The following is a 26,496-nucleotide window of genomic DNA, read 5'->3' on the forward strand; positions in this document are numbered from 1 at the left end:
GAAATACAGTTGTCCATGTTGACATGATAACAGTCTTTAAAATCTACAGCCTGCTCTCCGCACAAAGAATCTATGAGTCCCCTATCTTGAACAGAGTCATTTTGTCACCAGAAAGGAGGTCGGCCCTTATCCCAATTCTCCACCTTGAGAGATGTGATGGCTCTCTACAGAAAACACCACTGAAGTCCTCACTGTTTCGATTTTACACCCTTGACATTCTGACGATTAAACGACACGAGTAAACACCTTCTTCAATTGCATCGATTACCTAATGTGCTTTGTGATTTGCAAAACACCACCTGGGCCCTATTTTCCTCTTCACCTTCCAAGTGTGACAAGGGCAGGTGGACGAAGCGTCAGATCACTTGCTATCAGCTTATCACAGAGCATACGGCCAGCAAAGCTACTTTGCTGTTCATCCCGGGTCCCACCTCGGTTTGGGGGCTCCACACTCTCCAGGTAATCCCATCACACTTGTACAGCTTTCGGAGGCTTTCTTGGAAGTGGAAGAGTCCCTTTAATTCCAGTGTGCAGTTCTTTGGAAATGAGGGCAACCGGGCCTGTGGGAAGGAGAGGTGATGTAGACTTGACTTCATGTAAGCTAAGCACACACCCACCTTCTTTAGGTTTTCATTTGTTAGGTAGCATTGGTGTTGAGCAATCAGTCCCCAAGCTAGAAGGCAGTTTTATGGCCCAGCAAACAGCTGGCTCTCAGGTGAATAGGAAGTAAAAAGATTTTCCTACCTGTCTGGAGAAGTGCGAGCCAGTTGTGGATTCCACCTTATCTGCCTGAGGCAGTTCTGCCCCTTGGCTTGTCTCCTGTGGCTGATTAATACTGGATATGTTGGCCTTCCTTTTGCGAGATGGGGAACTATCATCCTGTCGTTGCAGGGAAACCATTCCATGATACTTGAGGAAATCAGAAAGCAACAATGAAGAAAATATGAACACCCAGGTAGCAAACAAAAACTTTTGTCGGGAAAATGAGCAACTCAAAATTTGGATTAAAGCAAAAAAGATAAAAGTTTGTGGTGTTTGTTTTTTTTCTTTCCTGGCCATCCAAGCCTCTGAAACAAATTTCAAAACAGGCTTTTAAGAGAAATACATAAATGCAGAAGAAAATGATTTCGCTAAATGTTTTGCATCCATAAATACAAGAAATTTAGTAATTCTCTCAAACTGTGCTTACATTATAGATGACGTCTGTTCCATTTCTATAAACAGAGGATGGAAGAACCTGAAATCAATAAAGTACAAAATATGAATAAACTTGGCTTGAAAAATAACTAGCACTGGGGTAAAACCCTTTCAGTAAGATCTTGTTAGTGTCTAAAAATTTTTAAAACATATGTTTCCTAAGGGGCGCCTGGGTGGCTCAGTCGGTTAAGTGTCCGACTTTGGCTCAGGTCATGATCTTGCAGTCCGTGAGTTCGAGCCCCGCATCGGGCTCTCTCTCTCTCTCCCTCAAAAAATAAATAAACATTAAAAAAAGAAGAAGAAGAAGAAGAAGAAGAAGAAGAAGAAGAAGAAGAAGAAGAAGAAGAAGAAAGAAACAAAACTCGTATGTTTCTTAAGACTTTCCATACCCAGGGGCTCCTGAGTGGCTCAGTTGGTTAAGCGCTGACTTCAGTTTAGGTCATGATCTTGTGGTTTGAGTTTGAGCCCCACATGGGGCTCTCTGATGTCAGTGGAGAGCCTCTTCCTCTCTCTCTGTCCCTCCCCCCCCACATTCTCTCTCTCTCTCTCTCAAAAATAAATAAACATTAAAAAAAAAAAAAAAACTTTCCATGATCAAATCATTAGAGTTTTTAAAATCACTGGACCTATTCACAACTTATCAGTGTTGATTCGGACATTCATAGCTTCAGTTATGGAGAAAAGACATCCTTACTTTGGTGATATGTCAATAGTACCCAGCGGTCTAAGAAAACACACACACACACACACACACACACACACACACACACAGGAATGCACGTACACTCATGAGTGTTTGCCTGATTATAATTCTGGGCTAATAAGGTCAACATCACAGTTTCCACACCCGAGTAGATCACATAATCTCGTTCTGTTCCAGGGTCACTGGTCATTCCCTATCTGTTTTGATCACAAAAGGAACCAAAGCAGAAACCATATGGATGAGTCAGCATATCCATCACCTCAAGTAGTACCATGAAGGAAGTGTGGCAGCATTCTGATATCTGTATACAAAAGACACTGCCTGATTGGGCACAGAACCATGGCTCCCACTCATTATGAGAAGCAAACAGCTTCTGCAGCGTTGGGGAACGCTCATTAGTATTTTTTGATTCTTTCACAATGTACTCCACACGTCACATCCCCGAAGCTCCCCATCCTTACTGTTTTGCCTTTCCCTTGGGTCCTCAGCTTCATACGAGAAAGATCTGTGGAAGCAAAGCCCTGGAGAGTGTCTCCCCTGGTGACTGCTGGCCGCTTGGAAGATGGAAGGGGTCTTCTTTCCAGATGAAAGGAACCAGAAGAGGCGGGTGAGGAAGACCCTGGGGACAGTCGGCGCCAAAGGCCCTTCTCCCACGCACTGTGCTTGTTTGGGTTGAAGGAATATGAAGGATAGCACTGTCCTGGAGGCATGAAAGATGGCAGGTCAGTTCATTGTACACAAACAGATAAGTGATCACGTCGACACAGCCCCCGGGGCAGCTTGTCATTGAACTGAGATGGATGGTGTTCCCACCAGATGTTGCCTTTTTGCCATTTGCCAGAAACTCCTCTACTCTTCATCAGTTTCCGTGCAGGAGAGCCGTGCCCTTCTGCACATCTACAGGGCGATTATAAAGTCAGGACGATGATTTCACAAACCACAAATGGAAACCATTGTCATGATTTTATAATCATGCCACATACTTGAGAAACGGCCTCACTTCGTGTTCCAGCATTCCTCAATAGATCAGGTTTATTTCAGTGACCAAGCATCACTCCGTAAACACTTCCAAGGGTTCATCCTTTCCCCAGTCTCCTAGAGGTAGAAACTGGAACTGTTGGAAAAGTGCAATCAAGTAACAGTTCTAAAAATTAGCACTCAGGGGCACCTGGGTGGCTCAGTCGGTTGAGCGTCCGACTTCAGCTTGGGTCACGATAGCATGGTTCGTGAGTTCAAGTCCTGCGTTGGGCTTTGTGCTGACAGCTCAGAGCCCGGAACCTGCTTCAGATTCTGTGATTCCCTCTCTCTCTGCCCCCCTCCCGCTCATGCTCTCTCTCTCTCTCTCAAAAAGAAAATAAACATTAAAAAATTTTAAAAATAATACAATAAATAAAAATGAGCATTCAACTGTCACGGAACAAATATCCAATAAACCTTACTGGAGCTACTTCTATGGGAAACATTCCCAATAAGTATGACAAAAACCTAAACCCCGATCCCTCATGTGGATATTTTATACTTCATGTCTAAAGCGTGGAGTTCACATATTGTATGTACTTCCTGTGAACAGAAAATTCTATTGAAAAACAAGTGAATTTGGCAATAAAGATGGTGGGAAAAGATGTTGTGGAAACATGAGTATTATAAAGGGAAGAGGATAATGTCTGTATTTTATTATAGGATGAGAAAGAACAGGAGAGAGTGGATTTCAGGTAAGGAAAACATACCATGGGGCATGACAGGTGTAAAATCAGGGGTCTAAGTCTGTGCATGGTAACTAGACACTTGTCAAATGCTAAATAGACACGTAAGTAGAAAGGGTTTGGCAGGAAGAAAAAAATCAGAGCAGCAAGGACTGTGCTTGGTCTTTATTTTATTTAGCTCACAGGTCGTTCTTTTGCATATACTATCCAGGACCTATTTTGGCTCTGCACTCCAAGGTTATTCATTAATATTCTCCAGCTGCTCCTGAATCCCCTAGCCAGCTGCATCTTTCACGTCTATTTTTCTCCAATTCCTTCCTCTCTTAGAATTTTCCTGGTCACACTACAGCGGGGGCTCAGATTTTAGGCATTAAGAGCTCTCTTCCACAGAGGAAGATAATTACAGCCCTACAAACTCTGGGGGAAAATAATTGTCGATAGATTCTCACCAACATTGTTTCCCCCTCGGTGAGAACAACAAACGGGTAGGAGAAAAAAAAAAAAAACAACACAACAACTACGGCACTGACTTGTTGCCTTTCTCAAACGAGAGTTCTTAGCGGGACGAAAACCACATGAAGCAGAAAAGCAGAATAAAGGGCCTGCAACACGACCGAGGTTGCTTTCTTGACAAGAAATTAAGCATTCTGATTTGAAGGCGTTATCAGGCACACTGGCTGTTGAAAGCCAGCAGCCAGAGCGCCAGGACCGCTCCTGATTTCGAGATGAGGATCAAAAGAATACCTCCTTTTGAGTCCAAAATTTTCACTGCCGCTTTTGTCTTTATGCCAAGAACTGCATTCACGGGGGAGTTGAGAATTACTTCAAAGACCTCATCATCTTCCTCTAATCCGTCATAGGTAATTGCTATATTCCACATCTTAGTTGACATTCCTACAAGAAGTAAACATTTTAATTACTCTTTAATTGCTATTTCAATCACCTAGGTGTCAGAGAAATATATTAATTAACATGTCTACAGCGAGGCTGCAGTAGCCCGAGTGAGCTATTGTACTGCTCCCGACACATTGAGGTCCTGCTGTTCTCCCAAATAATATTAAAAGACCGCATTTGTTCCTGGACAATGATGATTCCGTTTCAATGCAAACACTGTAACAAAAAAAGTGAGCCGCATTAGGCAAGGGATGAACAACAACAACAAAAAAAATGGTTAGTCGATGAGATCCAAGGCTTATTCCACCTACCCACCCCCCCCCCCGACCTGCCCCTTCTCTTCTTAGAAATAAACAAGTACTGCAATCTTAAAACCTTAATAGTTCCAAAAATCTTAAGAGGTTGGTACAGGCAGTTAAAAGTGATTATTGGATGGTACTTCACACTATTCATGGAACCCTTGAAATGATTGATTTCTGAAGACAGCTGCCTCTATCGGCTGTTCCACTTCCTGAGGTCCTTCTAGCCCACAAATGCTTTTTCTAATGATGTAATACTCAGTATTTGATATCCTCCTAGAGAGTATTTATGGGCTGGGGGTTTTAGAAATAGAGCCAATGTTGTTGTTGTTGTTGTTGTTGTTGTTGTTGTTTTCCCTTTCTGTCTGCCTCTGCTCATGGAGTTACAATCAAGCTCGGTTCACAGTAACTTTGTGAACTTAATCCCAAACGGTTTGGAACTTACAAACATATCCCCAGCCATTCTGTCACCGCTAAGGTGGGATGCAAAGGAGCCCCAGAAACACGAAATACGAAAGCTGGAAGAATCTTGTGAGACTGTCTAATCCTGACCAGTTTCCATGGCATGGATTACAGGGTCTCCCCCTTTAGTTTATTTAGAAGAAAAAATGGTGGGAGGAGTTAAAAAAAAAAAAAGTACTGTTCGGTAGGGAAAGGAGGCTAAAGGTTGAGGGGAAAAAAAGAAAACAAATTTATGGTTTAACCTTCCAGGACTAAGTTTTGAAAACTTGACTCTGTGGCATTTACTCATTGGCTACGTGAGGACTCTTATTCCCATAAACCCATCTATATAAGCAGTCAAACTTTTTTTTTTCCTAGCCTTCTCTTCCGAAAATCTGGATTCTTGTCTTCCTGTAGATTGTCTGCTGCAGATTTATGCCTCTCGTTTGGTCCATCTATATGACAGCCACCTGTTTGAAGGTCGTGTCACCTACAGATTTCAGGATCTAATCAAAGTTTCTTCAATCCCCCAGCAGAATTCAATGGAAAGAGGAAACTGTTCACCCATCCTACTCTTGGCTGCCCTTAGAGGGGGGAAAGAATTAAGTGTATTTGAAATAATTTTATTAAAAAAAAAAACCCAAGCTGACAGCCAATTTCAGTTTTCCATACGAACTGATTCATAAATCAATTACTTTCGCGATCTTTGCAAAAACAGAAGTTGAAACACCTAACATAAAATACTATATAATTCCCACCTCATGGACGGATTAAATCAACCTATACATATACATTTTTGTCTCTATCGTGTACTTACCTTTGCTTTAGCTGCTATGGAGAATACCAGAGGTACAACATCGGCAAGCCCTGACATAAAGGATTAAAATCTCTTTGAAGAGACAAGATGTAAATGTCAGAAAAGTCCACTGTTCAAGGCTACGTATGATTAGCCGCCAAAAGATACAGGATGGATGGTAAATACTAAATGCATGTGGGTTCCAGAGTTGGTAGGCTTGGGAGGGAGGAAGTGGGAAAACAGCGCAAGCAAAGGCAGGAAGGTAGCAAAGGCCTTGAACAGGGAAGGCTGAGCAAATTAGCTGGCTGGAAGGGAGGTCACGCCAGGCACTAGGAGGTAGGAGGGCAGCAACGGTGGGATGTAGCCAGAAGGCAGAGAGCCCTGGACACCAGGTGGCTGGATTCAGACTTTCAGCCATAGGCAACAGGGAAGGCCCTTGAAAATGAATGTCTTAGAAAAATGAATCTGAGTGTTACGCAAAAAGATTTAGGAGCCCAGGAAGGCGGGCAAAGAGGCTAGAAGTGGGGAGACCACAGAGGCAGCTGTTGTAATAAACCTGGCATGAAGGGATAAGAGACCAGACAGTGAAGAGAGTATATTAATACTAAGAATGTTAATATTCAAAGAACTGTTTTGACTCTCAAAACCCCAAAAGTCAAGCATTATCCAAATAAAAGTCCAATAACAACAACAAAGAATTCCAAGTCCCAACCAATTGCCTCTTATTTGAAGAATCATGTTTTAAAAACATTATAGTACCTCTTTTACCTCCCCCCCCCCAAAACACCTTAACATTGTTCTATGACCTTATGGAGTAGAACCAGATGGTTAGAGAAAATCTATTCCAAATTTCATTTAAGTACTTTCTGATTGGTTTGCTTGCATTGCATTTCAGTTTTGTTTCTATGCCTACCAGGTGTGCACATAGAACCAACTTTTCTAGGTTAACGAGATTGGAAGTAAGAACTTTCTGGGTTTTTCTTTTTCCTTCCTCTCCCATTTTCAAGGTGCAAAGTAGTTGTTAAATCACTGAGATTATAAGCAATTTCAGAAGGCTTGAACCGGCCTCCTGTTCCCATAAAACAAAAGGCGTTGAAGAAAAGGTGTCATTTTATGCAGACACACACTTTACAGAGTAGGTCCATTACTGGATACTTGCCTGCAAAGCGGATTTTACGATGGAAAGACATTTGCTCAATGTTTTTTAGTAAATGCCATGTTAGAGCTCTGTTCCTTTGGAAAACATTTTGACTCTTAGGAATGACTTAGTCGTTCAATTAGGAAAGCAGCAAACCTTTCAAGAACACATACTTGAAAGGACAACAATCTTTTCCTTAAGAGTATTTACACTTCTAATCAAGATCAGCCACAATAGCTGAATGCTAAATCAGCAGAATTAGCTTTGGGTTCAGTACAATGGCAGCAAGGCATAGCTCACCAGTCTCAACAAGGACCCCGTTTCTCTCCACCCCCTCCTAAAAATTCTCAAACCTTCCAATAGCCCACCAATTTTGATTTCTCGCTCTGTTTCTTCGCCCTTCATAGAGGCTGCTGTTTTTAAGCAAATAAGCAGATTGCTTTGGGCATGGGGGTGGGGCATGGGGGTGGGGAATGGGGATGGGGACAACCAGACCCAGAAGAGGCAAGGATTAACAATATGGGAGTGGGGGAGCCTGGGTGGCTCATTCGGTTGTGCACCTGACCTCAGCTCAGGCCATGATCTCACTGCTCGTGAGTTCGAGCCCCGCATCAGGCTCTGTGCTGACAGCTCAGAGCCGGGAGCCTGCTTCAGATTCTGTGTCTCCCTCTCCCTCTGTCCTTCCCCTGTTCACACTCTGTCTCTCTCTCAAAATAAACATTAAAAAAAATTAAAGAAAAAACCAATATGGGAGTATATAAACATTTCTAGGACCTGTGAACATAGGGAACTTTGAAATTGTTCTAAAGCAAGCCTTCAATTTATGAAACCATTTCTGGCTAATAAATTCTAAAACAATGAATGGGCAAAGATTGTTTCTTTCTAACTTACAAGACTTTTTTTCTTAAAATGTCTAAATAATCCCCAAATAATTGACCAGTTAGATGCTCCAGAAGTCTAGTATCTACTCACAAAAGCATGTAAACTCTTCTAGACAAATCAGTATTTGTCTTATCCAGTGGAACCTCTGAAAGGTTCCCCTAAACGTGATACTTTTTAGTTCCTATCAATCCCAACAGAGTACCTGGCAAGGCTGCTCAAACTCTACTAAAAGCCAGAATCACTCCAGATCTCAAGACAAACGGACCTCAAATAATAAAGATGACATATAACAACGACTCTTGGCTCTCAAAAAGTGGAAAAGTTGTAGGGGTGCCTGGGTAGCTCATTGGGTTAAGTATCCCATTCTTGATTTTGGCTCAGGTCATGATCCTAGAGTTGTAGGATCAAGTCCCAGGCTCGAGAGTAGAGCCTGCTTGAGATTCTCTCTCTCCCTCTCTGCCACCTGCCGCCCCCCCGCCCCCACACTTTTTTTTCTCTCTCTCTCAAAATAAATAAATAAATCTTTTTTTTTTTTAAGTGGAAAGGCTGGAACTGCCTTAACATGAAGTAAAAAACGGGAATACACAGAGCAATTGCCCCAAATCCTTTCATCTTAGGGTTGACCAGAACCTAAGAGCCTGTGGCCACCTGTGGGTAAACATCAGATACATAATGGAAACAGCTCTTCTACAAAGTAGGTCACTTGAAGAACAAACTTACGCAAGTCAAACTTAAATATCGCACGAAGGAGGCCAACGCGATATCTGGGTTGTTTCATGTCAAATTTAAGGTTCATTGCTATAGGTTGAGTTGGGTCACTCAAAATCTGTATGTTGAAATCCTAATTCCTAGTACTTCAGAATGTGACCTTATTTGGAAAAAAGCTCATTACAGATGTAACTGTCAAGATAAAGTCACACTAGAGTGGGCCTCTAATCCATTGTGATTGATTTCCCTATAAAGAGGGGAAATTTGGACACAGACACATACACGAGGACGCCATGTTGGGGACAAGGGCAGAGATTGGTGTGGATTCCGCAGAAGCCAAGGAATGCCAATGACCAGCAAGTCACCAGAGCGTGGAAGACAGGCATGGGGCAGATTCTCTCTCACAGCCCCCAGAAGGAATCAACCCCACTGACAACTTGCTCTTGAACTTATAGCCTCCAGAACTGTGAGAAAATAAATTTCTGTTTTTAAGTTACCATGTTTGTGATACTTAGTAAGGGCAGCCTTAGCAAACTAGTCACAAACCATCATGCTACTTGTGGTGAACTGCAGAAAGGCATTTCTTTTCTATGTTTACTATTAAGGTTGTCAGTTCTGGAGCAGGGATGATATTCAAGCCATTTTGTTCTGCCTTTGCTTGAAACAGTATGTGTCAGTGGCAAGATAATGGCAAGGGTCTTGACTTGGTGGAATGTTCTCGGAGGGCAGAACACCTCCTCTGCAGGAGAGCACCAAGCCACGAGCCCTGGCTGCTTCTCAAGGCCCTTTCCATTTGCCCCTGGACAGGTGATGCATGCCCATCCCAGACGAGAGGGAGAGAGAACCATGCGGTGCAGTGAAGGAGAGTTACCCGCCCCTTCTACAGAGGCCAGGGAAGGAAGGTGTTGGTCCAGCTTTAGTGCTTTAGGCACAGCTCACCCTGAAGTCCCCTTCTCCTTCTTCTCCTACTTGCTCAGAATATCACCTCCTCTGGGAAGTCTTCCAGGATTCCCCTCAACCAGAACAATGGCTCCTCCTTTGGGTCCCAGTGTACTGTCAGTGAGTTGTTTTCACGGCTCTATTTCCCACACAATAGAATGCCTTTAAGAGTTGGCACCATATTTTTATATCCCCTTTTGCACCTAGCAAAATTTTTCCACAGATTTAAACAAAGTATGTGCTATCTAATGAATCTTCCCCGCAGTCTCCTCAAAGCAACCTATTCCAAGAGAAATCATGTAGAAATGGCCTCATGTGAATATGACATTCTGAAAATTTCCATCACAATATGAGGCTATTTCAGCTTTGGGTTAGGACACTAAATAATTTTTTTAATGATTTTCTGGATTTTTTGGATATTGGCCCGGATATTTTCTTTTTATTCGTTATGAGTTTTCTTCTCATTTTAAACGAATATTCACTTGCAATTAAGTGAAACACGAAGGGCAAAACCTCAAGGCCAAACTGATCTCTCTTGCACGGGCTGAAGTAAGTCCCCATAATCTCCACACGTTCTTACAAAAAACAGGAAACAAACTATAGACACGAAATGTACCTGGGTCAAACTGAATCAGTTTAGATGGAGTCAGAGTGAAGTCTTTTCCAACTGTAGCAGACACTTGCTTGACCTTAAGAGGGAAAAAAAATATCCTTTTTTAAGAAAAATAAATATTATTTTAATAGAGAAACATCTAGTCTAGTATCATAACAGATTAAATTCATGCTTTTTTTTTTTTTTTTTTTTTTTTTTTAAGGGAGGCTCTATGCCCAACCTGGGGCTTGAACTCATGACCCCAGGATCAAGAGTAGCATGCTCTACTGACTGAGCCAGCCGGGTGCCCTTAAATTCATGCTCTTAAGTCTGTTTTTAACATAAGGGCTTTTTAAAAATTATAATCAACCATTTTAGATCTAGGCTACATGGATCTTCCTTAAAGTTAACTTTTTTCTTAGACTAATATCAACAGAAGTAAAAGTAAAGCTTTTTTTTTTTCTTTTTTTCCTTTTCACTTCTTTCTAAACGATTTGGTCTTTGGAGAAAGCAACATAAATTTTAAACAATATTTTTCTCTTTGCTATGAGTATCCATTTATTACCTTACCTTCCTCCTACCCCAACCTGGCTTTGAAATAGTGCCTGGGAGGGAAGGGGGGGGGGGAGGAGAAGTAGCACCAGACAAGTAGCTGTGAGGTACCCCACGAGCTCCAGGGCACTGAGTGACTTTGACAGGTTGAACCGAAACGGGCCTCGTCCATTCTCCTGTCTGGGGGAAACCATCTCACTTCACAGAAGTGAATGAAAGCTCCACGAGGGTGACAGCCCTGGTGAACAGCCACGCAAAATCAATCCGCACGCAGGACTGAGGGTTTTCGAGGCTCCATCAAGTAAGTTGTTAACAACAACAACAACAACAACAATTGCTCTAAAGAGACGATTTACTGATCTCCTGTTCCCCACTCATAGGGCTAAAAACCAGAGGGGATTTAGGGCTCTCAAGTCACGACCTTATCTTCCCCCAGAGGGAGCCTAAATACGTGTTAAGAAGAGTGTCCTTGGCGAGTTTGAAAAAGGTCATCGGATGAGAACCCTGCGTAAGCACAACAAGCAGCTGTTACCTTGCACTCTTTTAGACATCTAAGATGGCCCAGAAAGGGAGTTACTATATTTCCTCACTTTCCAACAAAGAAATCAAGTGCACAATTGCGAACTTAAAAGTTCCCATTTTTTCTGGCTTTAGATCCTACCTCCATTTGTAATTAAAGGCCACGAGATCTGCTAATGGGCCTGCAGTGGAAACGTTTTGCTGAAGAGGGTACTTCCTCCCAGGCTTCCATTTGTTCTTGGCCTACGATGCCAAGGCTCTTCCTGAACCACCTTTCGTTGCGAAAAGGCAGCCCATCGTTCTCCTGTATCCACCATATGCTGGAAGTTACATTTCCGCGCACATGCAAGTACTTAGTATTTACCACCACTGGGTTTGCAGAATCCGATGTGGGAAAAGGAATGGTCTGAGAAAAGGTGGTCGGAGCAATGATCTCGGTGAAGGTGCACAGTTCGAACCAGCACAAACAACACAGGGGAGAGCGCTTTCTCTTTGCTTCTGGTCAAGACGCCAGTAAGCTCTGGTAGAAAGCAGCACCTGGGCTCTAGGTAGAGCTGTTCCTGGAGGCTCAGGGCTGTGTTTGATGAAGGCCTGGCCACTCAGCTGGCAGGCTCACAGTGTGCATTCAGCTTCGGGAGACAAAAGGTTCCCTGTCACACCACATATGTTCTTTCTACCTGGCAAGGTAAATGGTATATGGCCCAAAACTCTAGACTTGAGCATATGGTGTTGTCTGTAGAAGACCAAAGCGTTATTAGAAAACCGTTCGGACAGATTTCTTTTTGTGTGAACAATCTGGAAAGATAAATACCAAATGTGGATATGGTAGAATTTAGGTGCACAAGGTTCTGAGGGTGATTTGAATTGATTATTGTAATTGAGATTTAACTGAGATGACCATTTTTTTTTTCCCCAAAAGCTAATATCACTCACTGCCCTTTTCAGGAGATTGAGGAGCAGTATTCAAAGCTCATTTGCCATTGTTAGTTTGTGAAAGCTTTTCAAGCTGCCATTCTCTTGAAGTGGTATTGTGATGGCAACTCCTAAAAAAAAAAAAAAATTCCTTCAATTCTAGACGTCTTCGGTTGTGCTCCATGGTCCGTGTCAATGGAAAGCAATAGCAAGTTGACTAATCAATCTAAAAGTGATTACTGAGTATCCTTTATATCTCAGAGGACTGGATTGATAAATGTTCTCTTAATTTTGACTTGGGTGACTCTTTTTTATTTTTGAGAGAGAAAAGTTCATGCAAGTGCAGGAGAAGGGCCCAGGAGGAGAGAGAGAGAGAGAGAGAGAGAGGGAGAGAAGGAGAGAGGGAGACATTCCAAGCAGGCTCCATGCTCAGCATGGAGGTTAACGTGGGCTCGATCCCATGACCTTGGGATCATGACCTGAACTGAAATCAAGAGTCGGATGCTCAACTGACTGAGTCATCTAGGCGCCCCAATCTGGGTGACTCTTAAGTTTGTCCCTTGATTTTCCTCATCCACTGAGACCACACGAAGCGATCCTGGTGCATACTAAGAGAAAGCCATTTGGGGGCTGAAATGTGGTCTGGAGACCTCATTGAATGTCTTACATGCAGGGTTTCTTTTCCAAAGCAGAGTTTGGCCAGGGTTCACTAGGTTGGATCCATCTCCCTGTAAAATCAAACTTCAGGACTTAGTAACCAGATTTAAAAATTAAAAGTGAGTTAGAAATTCCTTATCCAGGAGCTAATGAAGTTAGATAAAAGGTGGAAGGACAAGGAGATGTTTGATGTAGAATCTCCAAAATAAACGTGGCAATCCTGCAATTTGAAATCTCCTTGGTTACTCTGGTTTTCTCTTTAAGAAAATCATGAAAGGCACCAACCAGCGACTCAAGTTTTAGCCTGGAAGTTTATATTTTAGACTTGTTACCTTTACACTCACGAAGGCTGAGTCCATGGAATATCCCCTTCTGGTAATTTCTAAGGATAATATGCCCACAGTCTCACAGACCTCATATTCAGCCTGTGACCATTCAATATGAGACCACTTCAGTTCCAAACTGTGCATGAAAGGAAAAGAAAAGAGAAAATAATTTTTTAAAAATGCATAGTAAATGCCAGTAGGGATCCTCTGATTGGTAGGAGATGGAACTCATGGTGGGAGGTTCCTCTCATGGTGACAGACGTGGTTCATCAACGTACAACAGTGTTAAAAATGCCTTACACTTACTTGGTACCTTTTAGTTCAAAAAGAAATTTCACTAACAATCTCATCTGATGCTTACAACAAATGCCATGAGGCAGAAAGAGTAAATGTTAGAATTCTATTTTACAAATGCAGAAACTAAGGTTAAGAAGCTGTCAGAGGTCCCCCAGTTATTAATGACAAGAAAGGGACTCAAACCTGAGTGCTCTGAAGGGAAATAAACCAGCAGTTGTGAAGTTCAAGGAGACATTCTTTTTTTTTTTGTTTTGTTTTTCAGGAAAGACCGCTGATAGGAAATCTTCTCTCTTATTTTTTGGCCCTCATTAGTACATCAAGAACTGCTCCAGTAGCATATCTCTGAACTTAGGTTCAGTTTAATAACCTGTTATCCTTTCAGGATGTGCCCAGGAATTAAAATGTGCATGGGTTTTGTAACCACTATCTATTCCTTCTTCTGCACATATAAAAGGGCTGACTGACATGTAGCTTGGATGCAACTGAATAAACCTGATAACTAGGGGTGGTCTTTTTCCCACAAGAGATTTCGTGATCCCAACATTGGATGGAAGCTGTCTACTTTACTCCTCATAATACATAGAGAATTTTTTTCTTTTCTTTTTTTCAGAAAAGAAAACCAAGCTTAAGAGAGGTTCCATAATCAGCTTAAAGGCAAAAAGCTATGACAAAGCTAATAGATGGCAGAGTTGAAATCTCCAGCCTACATCTGAAGCCAAATGTTCCATTCCTTCTGTACCACTCTTCTTCCCAATTGAAGTCCTTCATGACTCCTGTCGCTTGAGCTCAAGCAGAGGAATACAATTTTACCCCTACATTTCCCTTTTTGAGGTGAGAAGATGTGAAGTTGGTTACCTAAACATTTCTCCCCAAACGTGCTCTTACCTTTTGCACCCCTGCAACCTTCAGCAATATAAGACACAAGCCATCTTCACTATCATCATTTGACACACTTCATTACTTTTGTTCCTTTCTTTTCCCTTTCATTATACATTTTCAAAACCCTCAGTGGTTGCCTTACTGTATTCTCAATCTTCCAACTAGATGTAGGCTCTTTCTTCTAGATTTCTAAATGTATTTTTTTTTTTTTACAACTTTTTCCTGCAGAACTAGAAATCCCGGGTGCCACCATGTAGGGCATGGAGTCTCCAAATTCCACAGAGTTCTTCAGGCTTTCCTGGGGACCATTCACATTAAAGAGTAAGGGTATCCCCTCATAACCTCTTCATGTCTTTGCACCAATCGTGTGTCACAGTTACGTACTCTAAGTGAACCAGCAAGATAAACTCAATAGCACTGTCTCTTACTCCAAGGACAAGGGGCCAGTGGGACAAGGTGGTGTGGGAGCATGGGATTATGGGAGAGGTTCATAAATCTATATGAACATACATGTTTATTCAGTCAGTACATAAATTTATTGTCACTGGCTTGCCGGGCTTCATAAAATTTTGACGTGAAAACAGAATCCTCATATTAGAAATATTTGGGATCTTCATGGGTTTTTGATGTAACTGATTTCAACTCTGGCATGGAACGGTGAGGAAGTAAAGAAATAAATGGCTATGCTTAAAGAATCACAAGATTGGGGGGTGGGGAGAGGGAAAAGTGGGTGATGGGCATTGAGAAGGGCAGTTGTTGGGATGAGCCCTGGGTGTTGTATGGAAACCAATGTGACAATAAATTACGTTAAAAAAATAAAAATAAAAATAAAAGAACCAGAAGATAACAAGTGACAAGAATATGACAAATGCCATAAAAACCACATATTGCCAAGAATCTTTAAGGACCCCGCTAAATGAGAAGGGGGGAAAATCAACAAGATGGATTGAAGGAAAGGACAGAAAGATGAAACAGGAAGGAAAGAAAAGCAATGGGAATGAGTGAAATAGATAAATACAATGAATTTCAGCTAAGTCTCAATAAGGTTTAAATGAGTTTCAACGTCCACTCTTCAGAGAATCCATCTACTGCTAATACGAACCACGACAAGCAAAAATTCATCAATGTCACTCTGCAGACCCAGGCGACCTCAAAGCCTAAAGCTAAATGCAATTTTGATTGCTGATCTAGATCCATAAAGGGACCACAAAGAGTGCTGTTCAGCTTCAATGCACGAAGGGCTTTGGCGTTTGGGAAAGTGTGCACATTTCCCTGATGCACGATTAGAAAGTTGCATACTGCTTACAGGATAACGTTGTCATCACACACTGTTCTAGTTTTATTTTCCTCACTATAAATAATAAAGACCCATTGAAAAGCCATGAAATGTAAGCCACGCTATATGCCTTCCAGAAAAATATTTAAATCACAAAGCACACGCATACCTACAGGATATGTGCAACACATGTTTTGAATGTGTTTGGTTTTTGCAGTACTGACTTTGAAGATCTTTCTATTGCTGAGACTTGCTTAAATTCTACACAAACACCTAAAAGAAAAGAGATGCAGTCAATCGCTTAGGAATTCTCCCTGTGAGAAGCCACATAGCTGTATGCTGGGCATCGTGTAGATAACCAGATGCAGGAGCCCACGAGAGAAATTTGGAAAGCTCTGGATGTGTAGGTGTTATGTAGACAAGAGTTGAGTCAGATCTTCACATTTTAACGATCCCTCCCTTCTCCTATTGCCATTGAGCAAAGCTCAATCTAAGGTCAGAAATGAAGTTTATGGACACACTTTATGTGAGACCATATGGCAATCATTTCAAGTCAGTTAGCAAGAAGTGAGAATTCCTTAATTCCCTAGGCCATGGTTTCTCAACTTGGAGACCATTGACATTGGGACCTGATAGTAACTGAGGTTGTTCTGTGCATTATACGATGTTTAGAATCATCCCTGACCTCTGCCTGCTAGATGCAGTCACATCGGCCCCTCCAATCAAAACTGTTTCCAGAAATTTCCAAATGTCCCTTAGGGGTAAATCATCCTCAGTTGAGAAACACTCCCCTCAGTGATTGTGGGGTACTGATCACAATAAGAAATTTGATATAACGTGGAAACTGAATTTGAATTTCCAACAACCACTACTGTGAGTGGAAGACATAGAATGCAACAGTAGAGATTAAACCAGATTATAAGTCATGAGGCTTCTGGTCCCTCTACTGTGCACAACAGGATCTTGAAGTGCAGCATAAGACAGCTGTCTTGCTTTGTTGAGGTTCCCATTTCCATTCTTACGCCTCTTCTTTTGTTTTACTTTGGCACATACCTTAAATTTACATATTGCCTTGTTATATTTTACATACACATATAAGCAGTGATATGGTTATAAATATCTTAACAATGGCCTCTCCAGAGGGAAGAGGGATGTATGTGTGTGTGTGTGTGTGTGTGTGTGTGTGTGTGTATGTAGTATAATACTGATTTAAGGATGTATAGGACATAATTTATAAGTAATAGTATTAGATAATAGTATTAGATATACTATACTTTTAATTATAGATCTCACATAGTTGATTCTCAGATAACATTTTTGTTGATTTTTCACCAATTTTTGGTATGAATACCAGAAAAGCCATTTAAGCACCCAATTTATTTTTTTCAGATAGTTAGCATTTTATTTTATTTTTTTTAATGTGAAATTTATTGTCAAATTGGTTTCCATACAACACCCAGTGTTCATCCCAACAGGTGCCCTCCTTAATACCCATAACCCACCCTCCCCTCCCTCCCACCCCCCATCAACCCTCAGTTTAAGAGACTCTTAAAAATTGAGATTAAACACCCAGTTTAAAGTCAATCCATCCCCAAAGTCTGGATCTACGATCCCCCTTATCCTGACCAATTTTCCAAAGTAGTCATTTTCCAAAGTAGTATCATACAGACCATAGTACCTAATTTGTTTAGATATGAAGTATGTGCCTAAGTAAACAGAGGCCTCTGGGTCACTGATACAGTCCCAAGTCCCCTGGAGAATGACCAGAAAATAGTAAGAGCTCAATAGATATTTGTTAAATGAAGGAAGGAATTTTTTTACCCACTGTTTCCCAGGCCAAGTTGACCACTGAAACCTTTTTTCTCCCCAGCCCTATTAACTGATGTTAAATCATAAAATTTGAAAAAAAAATCTAGGATAGATGATCCTCACATGTTCTTTCTGGCCCTTACTCTGGATTCTTTAGCTATTCTTGTATTTTATAAGAGTATTGAGAAAGATGGCGTTGATAAAAGAACATTCTATCATAAAGAATGATTGCTTAACACACATCTACGGTATTTCTAAGGTATGTGCATGATTCTCAACATTTGGCAATGTCTGGAGACAGCTTTGATTGTCACAACTGGGAAGGGGGTGATGGTGGTGTTTAGTGGGTAGAGAGCAAGGATGCTGTAAACATCCTACAATACACAGGACACCCTGCCTGCCCGCAGCTCTCCCCTAGTCCATGGCAAAGAATTATCTTACCCAAATTCTCGATAGTGTTGCAGTAAAGTAAAAATATATGTACATTTTCTGATATTTTATTTTGCGGCTACTTGACTCATTTACATGAAGGAACAATGAACTGCAAGAACCACTTGGGATTAAAACCCCAGTTTGGGATCTGGGACATTAATCTAGGTTAACAAGAGTGTGGGAAAAAGGTACTTAGCTGCTCTATGCCTCAGTTTCCTCACTTCCCAAAGTAAATAATGATGAGTCTGTACTTCAAAGGGGTTAAATGAGCCTTAATGGATACTCATTAAGTATTTTGAGTTTCTCAGTGAAAGGTTTTACAGAAGCGAAAATTGTGACTAAATTATTCTTACGACTAGCTCTTCATTTATAATCAAGTAGCATATGACTTAAGAAAATTGAAAGGTTAAAAAATATTTTTCCAAGTGTTCTAAGACTTATCAATTCAAAGAGGATGCTATTAATCTCCATAATCTAATGCTATGAACACCTGTGTTTTTGATGCTGTCTTTCTCTCATGGTAATGGGAAAACGGTGTTTAGCCAGGAGGCAGGATAGTGAGTACCCTAAACCAGTGCTTTGGAGTCAGACACATCTTGCAACCACTTATTAGTGTGTGATTATGGTCAGTTACCCAGTCTCTCTAGGCCTCCATTTGTAATCCGTTTAAAACGAGGAGAATGATACTCCTGTGAAATGATGAAAATTAAAATTCATTAGTATGTATAAAGCACCTGTACACAGTGGGTGCTTAATAAGTGCCATTTTTTTCCCTTCCCTTCCTCTGCGTGTTCTTAGATCTACCGGGAGACAAATACTTTTAACTCCTGGCTGGCAGGTATAATGTGAAATCTTTACCTAGCACATAGTTTCAACCTCTTCCCCCGCAAGGTGTTTCATAAAAGTTGCTAAAACGTTGCAGGGTGTGCCTGTTAGAAATTCTTTTTCGGTTTGATCTCTTTGTCCTTTCTCTTTTGAAGCCAAGAATGAATAAGGGTAGCCAGAGGGAGGAGAAGAATCCGTCCTTGGAATCATGCAGCAGCTGGAGAAGCAGCCCAGAGTTATGCAGAACTTCAGCCTGGGTCAACTTTTCTTTTTAAGTTCACTTTTTTTCCCCCCCAGTGGGCACATGAAAGAGGTCAATGTAGAAGATGTGTTAAGAAACTGCCTCGGTCAGAAGTTGGCTGCACCTGTGGGCTGCAAAGGTGTTTTTGAGGAACAGAGCGAGACCTTGTTAGCTGAGCTTGGGAGCTCTGCAGACCATCCTGAGATTGGGGCAGGGCTAGAAGACAGGTATGACGTGTGAGTCATGCCAAGGCACGAGCCGATGAGATGGGCACTCACTTTGAGGTCGTGAGGTCAGGGTTCACTTTCAGCTCTGCCACTCATTCATTTAGCGACTTGTGGCCAATTACTTAAATGCGTGGAGCCTAATTTCCTTATCACCCTCAGAGGACTGTATTTTGCAGATTAAATTAGACAACATATGGGAAAGCACCTAGCACTGTGCCTGAAATTTAGGCACTTAGCCAAATCGAAATCTTTATGCAAATTTCCACGGGTTTTAGTGTGATGAAATAATTGCTATTTACGATAAAATGTCTCCCAAATGTATCCCATGCAAAATTTGTTCCGTGAGCTATTCTGGGGTGGGGTGGTGGTAGTTCTATAGTCAAATCAAGTGGAGATATGCTGTATAATATTTCCCTGGCTCGGAAACTCCCACTCCATACAAGCATCTCCGCAATTCTAGGTTGTGATGCAGTTAAACAGCATACAAACTAGCTAGCCAGCTAGCCACAACTTGATCAAATCAAGACTTCCTAACGCCTTTTTTTAAATTGCATTTTCACCTTATTTTTTTAAGTTTGTTTATTTACTTATTTATTTTATTTATTTATTTAGAGCAAGCATGTGCATGCAAGCAGGGGAGGGGCAGAGAGAGAGGGAGGGAAAGAATCCCAAGCAGGCTCCACTCTGTCAGTCCAGAGTCCTATGTGGGGCTCCATGCGGAGCTGATCCCAAAAACCATGAGATCGTGACCTGAGCTGAAACCGAGTCAGGCGCTTAACTGCCTGAGCCACCCAGGCGCCCCATCCTAACACCTTTTCTAATGGAATATCTCATGACCCTTCATTATTGACATTCTATAGAAATGTTGCAATAGCAAAAAACTTACTAGCAGTCAAGATCCTGAACAATCCCACTGAACATGGGTCCTTCTTGGTTTTTGTAAAAGAGCCTCCTTTCTGCTCCAGATTGCACCAGTGGTCCCTTTAGCTTTATTACAGAAGGTTTTCACCCCCTCCAAATGAATGGAATATTAATCTATTAATCCTGTCTCAGCCAAACAAGAACACGAAATTACACAAGACTTCGCTTAGTCATTCATAAGCATATTGACTGTTTACTTTGTGAATCATGATACTTCTTCAAACAATCAATCTTGTACTCACATGAATGAACAACAGCAATCACCACCGCAAGTCACATTTGTCAAGGACTTGAAAGATGCAAGATGCTCTCACACGCCTTATCTCATTTGTTTCTCTAAATAAATCATGGTATTGGCCCTCGTTTGACAGACGAGATAACTAAGGCTTGCACGATCACCTAGGTCAATGGCATAGCCAAAGCTCAAGCCCTGTTGTTTTGTTCTTTGGCTCTAGGTGTGGTGCCTTATTGTTTGTTATCTATATCATAATTCCCATTGGGTTGGACATGGACTGCACATTAATATTGATAGCTGTAATTTATTTTTTAAAAAAAGCTAAAACTTAAAGTCCTTAACGAGTATTACTTCCTTCTTGTCGCCTGGGTGGCCAATGACTAGAGAGAAAGAAGGAAGACAAATCTGCTGCTCCTTTCCCAATAGGCCAGTTTAGCAGACTTGTTAAGAGTGGGCAAGAAGTGGGGCGCCTGGGTGGCTCAGGCGGCTAAGCGTCTGACCTCGGCTCAGGTGATGATCTTGGGGTTCATGAGTTCAAGCCCCACATCAGGCTCTGTGCTGATAGCTCAGAGCCTGGAGCCTGCTTCCGGTTCTGTGTCCCCTTCTCTCTCTGCCCCTCCCCTGCCTGCTTCTGTCTTTCAAAAATGAATAAATGTTAAAAAAAAAAAAATTAAAGAGTGGGCCAGAAGTTCTTTAGTACGATGAAGGAAACCATGGACTCTAGAGCATCCTTCCTGGGTCTGAATCCCAGCTCCTTCACTAATTAGTTACATGAGCTTTGAAAAGTCACCTCCCATCAACGCCCTTTAGTTTTCACACCTATTGATTCTGGATTATGATGGTACCTCATAGGTGGTTGTGACGTTAAAATGAAGAGTAAGGGAATAGAGCAGAAAACAACTGTATTGCAAATGCCTATAACATACATTGTACATGTAACTACGTTCTTGCAGGCTGCTTTGGAAAGACAGATAACTACTCGCAAAATTGTTGCTTACTGGAATAATATGCTTCTTGTTCCAAAAACATCTACTTCCAAATGAGGTAAGGGACAGCTATACCATTCACAAATTATGAACATAAATTCTGAGTAATTTCTACCCTCCCCTACCACTCTAAAGAAAGCAATGTGATATGTGTCAGAAGCAAATCAAAATTACTTCTGGGTTCACCCTTGGTAGGCACATTTTATATCATCTTGTTCCACTGGTTCCCATCATTTCAAGCTGAAATAGAAATATCTTCAGCAAGGTACATGAGAACATATCACGGAAGCAGGAATCTATCTAAAATAGCCTCGATTAAGATTATAAATTCTTCCGTGATTCTCCTCTGAATTTGAGAATTATTTTAAAACACAAATCATCTTCAAAAGCAATGTCCTTAGTAACCTTGAGGAATGAAAAGGGCACGTAGTTGAAACAATATCAATCTAGCACCACTTTGGGAGAAAAAAAATCGTCAGCCATGCTATGCTAACAGGTGGAGGAAGAGGGGTCAGCATTCGGTCAACAGCAAGTCTGATCAATACTCCTGTTCTTTAGTCATACTATTAAAAAGCAGGCAGGGTGCTGGGGTGGCCTGAGTTCGAGCCCCGCTTCGAGCTCTGTGCCAACAGCTCAGAGCCTGGAGCCTGCTTCAGATTCTGTGTCTCTCTCTGTCTCTGCCCCTCCCCCACCCCTCAAAAATAAACATTAAAAGATAATAATAATAAATTTTTAAAAAGTGTGTGCTTTAAAAAATAAAAATAAATAAAAATAAAATAAAAAGCAAATATAGGAGCCCCTGGCTGACTCAGCCAGAAGAACGTGCGACTCTTGATCTCAGGGTCTTGAGTTTAAGCTCCATCTTGGGTGTATGGAGTACTTAAGTAAATAAATATTTTTGTTAAATAAAAGCAAATGTAATCAATTTATTAATGATTTTGGAACAGGGTTGTTTTTTTTTTTTTCATTTTCTTGAGAATTGGAAGACATTTGTCTGAAATTGCAGTTAGGTAATATATTTTCTATAAGGATGGTAATGCCAAGGAATTGTTTCTTTCGGACAAGATCAGTTTAATGGGTGGTGGTCATCCATTTGAAGTTTATAACCTCATGATTATATTTTCATGTCAGGGCCCAGGTTTTCCTTCTTCATGCGTATTTCCCAGCTTCTGCTACTGTGAACCTGGCATATAATAGCCACTCAATAAAAATCTGGGAAGGTTATAAATCTGGGCAGGTACTTTATATCAGGGCCAGGGCCATGCAGGTGGGACTCTGGGAATGAATTTTGTAAAGGGAATGCGTTTTTCTAACAATGACTATAGAGACCTCTGCTGGCAACAATTGGAACTACAATCCAGGGTCAGAAAAAGTAAGAATGGAAACCAGAGAGGCGAATTTGTTTTCTTTCTCTGTCTATATTCTGACATAAAAAGCCCATAAGGGGGCTGTACCAGCTTATGACATGTAGTTTGATTAGATGGCAGCAAATACAGAAACTAGGATAAATAAGCGACTTTTCTATAAGGTGACTGGGAAGAGTGTCAAAATTCAAAAGAAAAACACAGCACAAGGAGAATTGGACTATAAATAACCTTTCTGTGATTTTCTGCTAGCTGGTAAGCTATTCAAGGTCTACATTCAAGAGAAGTTTAGAACAGGGGCCCCGTCAGAAATATTACAATAGCCATTCATCTTGTAATTGTGAGGATTTGTTACTCTGATGGTTGTACATTCTGTACGTTTCTAAGCGTCACTACTTGTCTATTCTCCCCTTTACGCTGTCTTCATCTTACCTGCGATAGGTTTATTAGCTTAAAGATGCAGTCACAAGTAATCATTTGGATTTTTCGTTTCTTTGGAAGGGAAGAGACGTTTTGCTAACACTTCCTGACTACCCCATTCTTCCTGCTGTAGGTATTTTAGAAGACTCTGGTTACTAACGCAGTCCTAGAGTGACCTCTTGCTGCACGATTTGTACATGAGCCTGCAAACTCAGTCCTGAATGTCAGTGAATTGTCAAGACAGAAACTTCTGTGTGTGTGTGTGTGTGTGTGTGTGTGTGTGTGTAGGTAGAAGTGTAAGCATTTACATGAGTCACATGAATGAGCCAGCACTATATAACTTAAATTTCTAATATTCTCATATTCTATAAGACTACTGGCTTTCCTATTATCACCCATGAGAAAGAAAATTCTTTCTCCAAAATAAATTCTGTGGGCTTCTAAAATGGCCTGTCCATTGATCTTCATATTTTGTTTGAAGAAGAATATTTCACATTCATAATCAGATACATTCTGGACATTATATACAGGACCACTGAACAAGCAAAATAATTTACATTTGAGGAGCGGCAGAGTTCCCTGTGGGGTCCATGATTTGAAATTCCAGGATATCTGAATTAACTTCCAAAGATGGGTTTAGGATGTAAAGAATGGTCTTACTGTTTAAGTCCTTTTGGGTAAATTTCTCGTGGATAAATTCACCTATAAAAAAGAAATGAATACATTTCACAGGGATTCAAACAAAACGTTAAATAAAAGTTGATAAATTGTATGCCCATTTTAAGCACAGCTTTAAAAACAGCCAAAGTATACATTTTTAAAGAAATGAACATTACGGCAAGTATCTTAAAACTCATATGCAATAAAATTATATTAGGCTTTAAATTTTACTTTGGCTCAGAAATATTGTCTGAAAGAAAATACAAAAAATAGGGGAGAGTAGGAAGATACAGCAATAAAATCTCAAATTCTGTGCCATTATTTTTAGTGACACATTTTGATCATTGTCTTCATGAAGCAAAATAATATACAATCCTGGAGAAACCATCCTACCCCCTCCCAATTGTATTTCTTTGTTTCATGAACTGATATCATTTAGAACTCCTGATTAAAAAAAATTACTCACAAATATGAATTTGGTCCTGACACTCTGTGTTCCTCTGACTATATTCCAATCTGGCTGATATAAAGAATTATAAACAATAAACAGCTGCGTATCAGCACTTGGTTCCCCCACTCAAGATGAATTTAGGGAAGCTCAGCCTCAAACCCTCTTTAGCACCGATATTGATTTACAAACTGCATCTATCAGTAAGCCCTGGGGAGTGTTTACCAAATGGGCCGACACTTAATTAAATTACTCTCTCGCATTGCCAGCTACTGGGTATTTTAAGATGAGCGATTACAAGGATCAAGGAAGGCAGTACCCGTTGTTGTGTCCTCCAGATGTCCATGTTGGGGGCCTCGTAGAATTTTAAAGATGATCAGATCGTCATCAGTGTCAGGGTCTGTTGCCTTCAACACACGGGAAGTGAGGTAAATCCCGTAACAGCCATTTTTCAGGAGCCCCACTTGAGAAGGGGAGTGCAAGTGTGTGATATGGGGGGCTGTTTTGTCCAACTGGTCAACCTGGATAGTCAATAATTACATACGCTTTTAGACAAAGGTTTCTCATCTCCAAGCAACATAGGATCTTAATAGTCAACAATGATAATCTACCCCAAATTTCAGATTATTTATCCTCCTCATTTGTTCATTTCTGCTAAAGGCTGGCTTGTTCACAATATCCTCAGTAAATATCATAGTGCCTGGAGCAGAGGCTAACTTTCCATTATAAACTTTGACTCAGCTTTGTGAATTGTCCATTGTCTGACTCTCCTATTAGGACATAAGCTCCCTGACGGTAGACGTTATGTCTCCACCCGTACCCGCACCCCCTGCATTCCCTGCACCTGGCACAGTGCCTGAACCATGACAGCAGCTCAAGGAATATTTGTTGACTGAATACATGAAAATTGACCCAAGAATTGTATTGCAAACATAAAGTTAGCTCCACAGGAGGAATTTTGAATTTTCCCAGAGCTTGGTGATATACAGAAATAAGGTTATAAAGATACACATAAGGATATGCATCACGAATGCACTGAATATTTTGGGGGGGCACATCTTTGTTCAAATGGCAAAAAAATGTGGTGTGAAAACTAGAAATACTTAGTGAGAAAAAAATGAAAGGTGATTGTTATTATTAATGTTTATTTATTTTTGAGAGAGACACAGAGAGTGCAAGGAGGGGAGGGTCAGAGAGAGGGAGACACAGAATCTGAAGCAGGCTCCAGACTCTGAGCTGTCAGCACAGAGCCCGACGCAGGGCTTGAACTCATGAACTGTGACACCGTGGCCTGAGCCAAAGCCAGACGCTTAACTGACTGAGCCACGCAGGTACTCTGAAAGGTGCTTATTTATAGGCATTTGCATATTTGTTCCACTGAGGATGAGAACCAGGCAACTGAACAGGTAGACTCCATTTGGGAAGATAGTGAAGGGGCAATGACCTACGAGTGAAAGAGGCAGATAGGTTCAAACACTCCTTCAGGTATGGAATGAAGCTCGGACCCTCTTGCAAACGACCGTTGTAGGTTAGGGAAGGAGCAAGTTCGAAGCAATTAGCACAGTTCACCACTGATACCAAACAACAGGTACAGGAACACAATCTCCTAGCCAGTGAATTATCAACTTCACTTACCCAAAAAGGATACTATTGTAAATCTTGGTTCACCCTAGCAAAGTAAAGAATAAATGCCGTGACAAGACTCTATTTTGTGTTCGGTATGATATACTTAAGCTATCATTCAGCTATTTTAAAAAACAGAGGTAGAAGGAACTGATAATAAGCAATTTCCACAACTTAGTGTCAACTGGTAAACAAACAAAAAACCAATAAGTTGCAGAATAAGAGATGACTGTAATACATTTTTGTTCACGTATATGTTCATACAGACATAGACAAAATTCGGTAAGCATTTACTTGTACAAACCTGTTTTAAACATTTTTTTTTAATTTTTTTTAACGTTTATTTATTTTTGAGACAGAGAGAGACAGAGCATGAACGGGGGAGGGACAGAGAGAGAGGGAGACACAGAATCGGAAGCAGGCTCCAGCTCTGAGCCATCAGCCCAGAGCCCGACGCGGGGCTCAAACTCACGGACTGCGAGATCGTGACCTGAGCTGAAGTCGGACGCTTAACCGACTGAGCCACCCAGGCACCCCAAAACATTTTTTTTTAAATTGGGTGGGGGAAATACCATGCTTCATGGTGTATTTCTAC

General features: G+C 41.1%; 1 protein-coding gene across 4 annotated transcripts in view; it reads right to left on the reverse strand.

Annotated features, from left to right (window-relative positions):
• FREM1 (FRAS1 related extracellular matrix 1) overlaps positions 1–26,496 on the reverse strand; it is a 136,031-nt gene that overhangs the window by 14,811 nt on the left and 94,724 nt on the right. For 2 of the 4 annotated variants that reach the window (XM_042964259.1, XM_042964260.1), the window contains 9 exons: positions 24,598–24,799; positions 23,728–23,872; positions 13,265–13,394; positions 10,317–10,389; positions 4,348–4,497; positions 2,362–2,600; positions 1,190–1,237; positions 745–909; positions 432–560 (listed from right to left, as the gene is read on the reverse strand). In XM_042964259.1, coding sequence (XP_042820193.1) covers positions 432–560; positions 745–909; positions 1,190–1,237; positions 2,362–2,600; positions 4,348–4,497; positions 10,317–10,389; positions 13,265–13,394; positions 23,728–23,872; positions 24,598–24,799 — 1,281 coding nt within the window. Of the gene's footprint in view, positions 1–31; positions 561–744; positions 910–1,189; positions 1,238–2,361; positions 2,601–4,347; positions 4,498–10,316; positions 10,390–13,264; positions 13,395–23,727; positions 23,873–24,597; positions 24,800–26,496 lie in introns of those variants that run through there. The other 2 variants (XM_042964262.1, XM_042964258.1) reach the window with 2 other exon arrangements.

Source organism: Panthera tigris, chromosome D4 (genome assembly GCF_018350195.1).
Source record: "Panthera tigris isolate Pti1 chromosome D4, P.tigris_Pti1_mat1.1, whole genome shotgun sequence".
NCBI classification, from domain to species: Eukaryota; Metazoa; Chordata; class Mammalia; order Carnivora; family Felidae; genus Panthera; species Panthera tigris.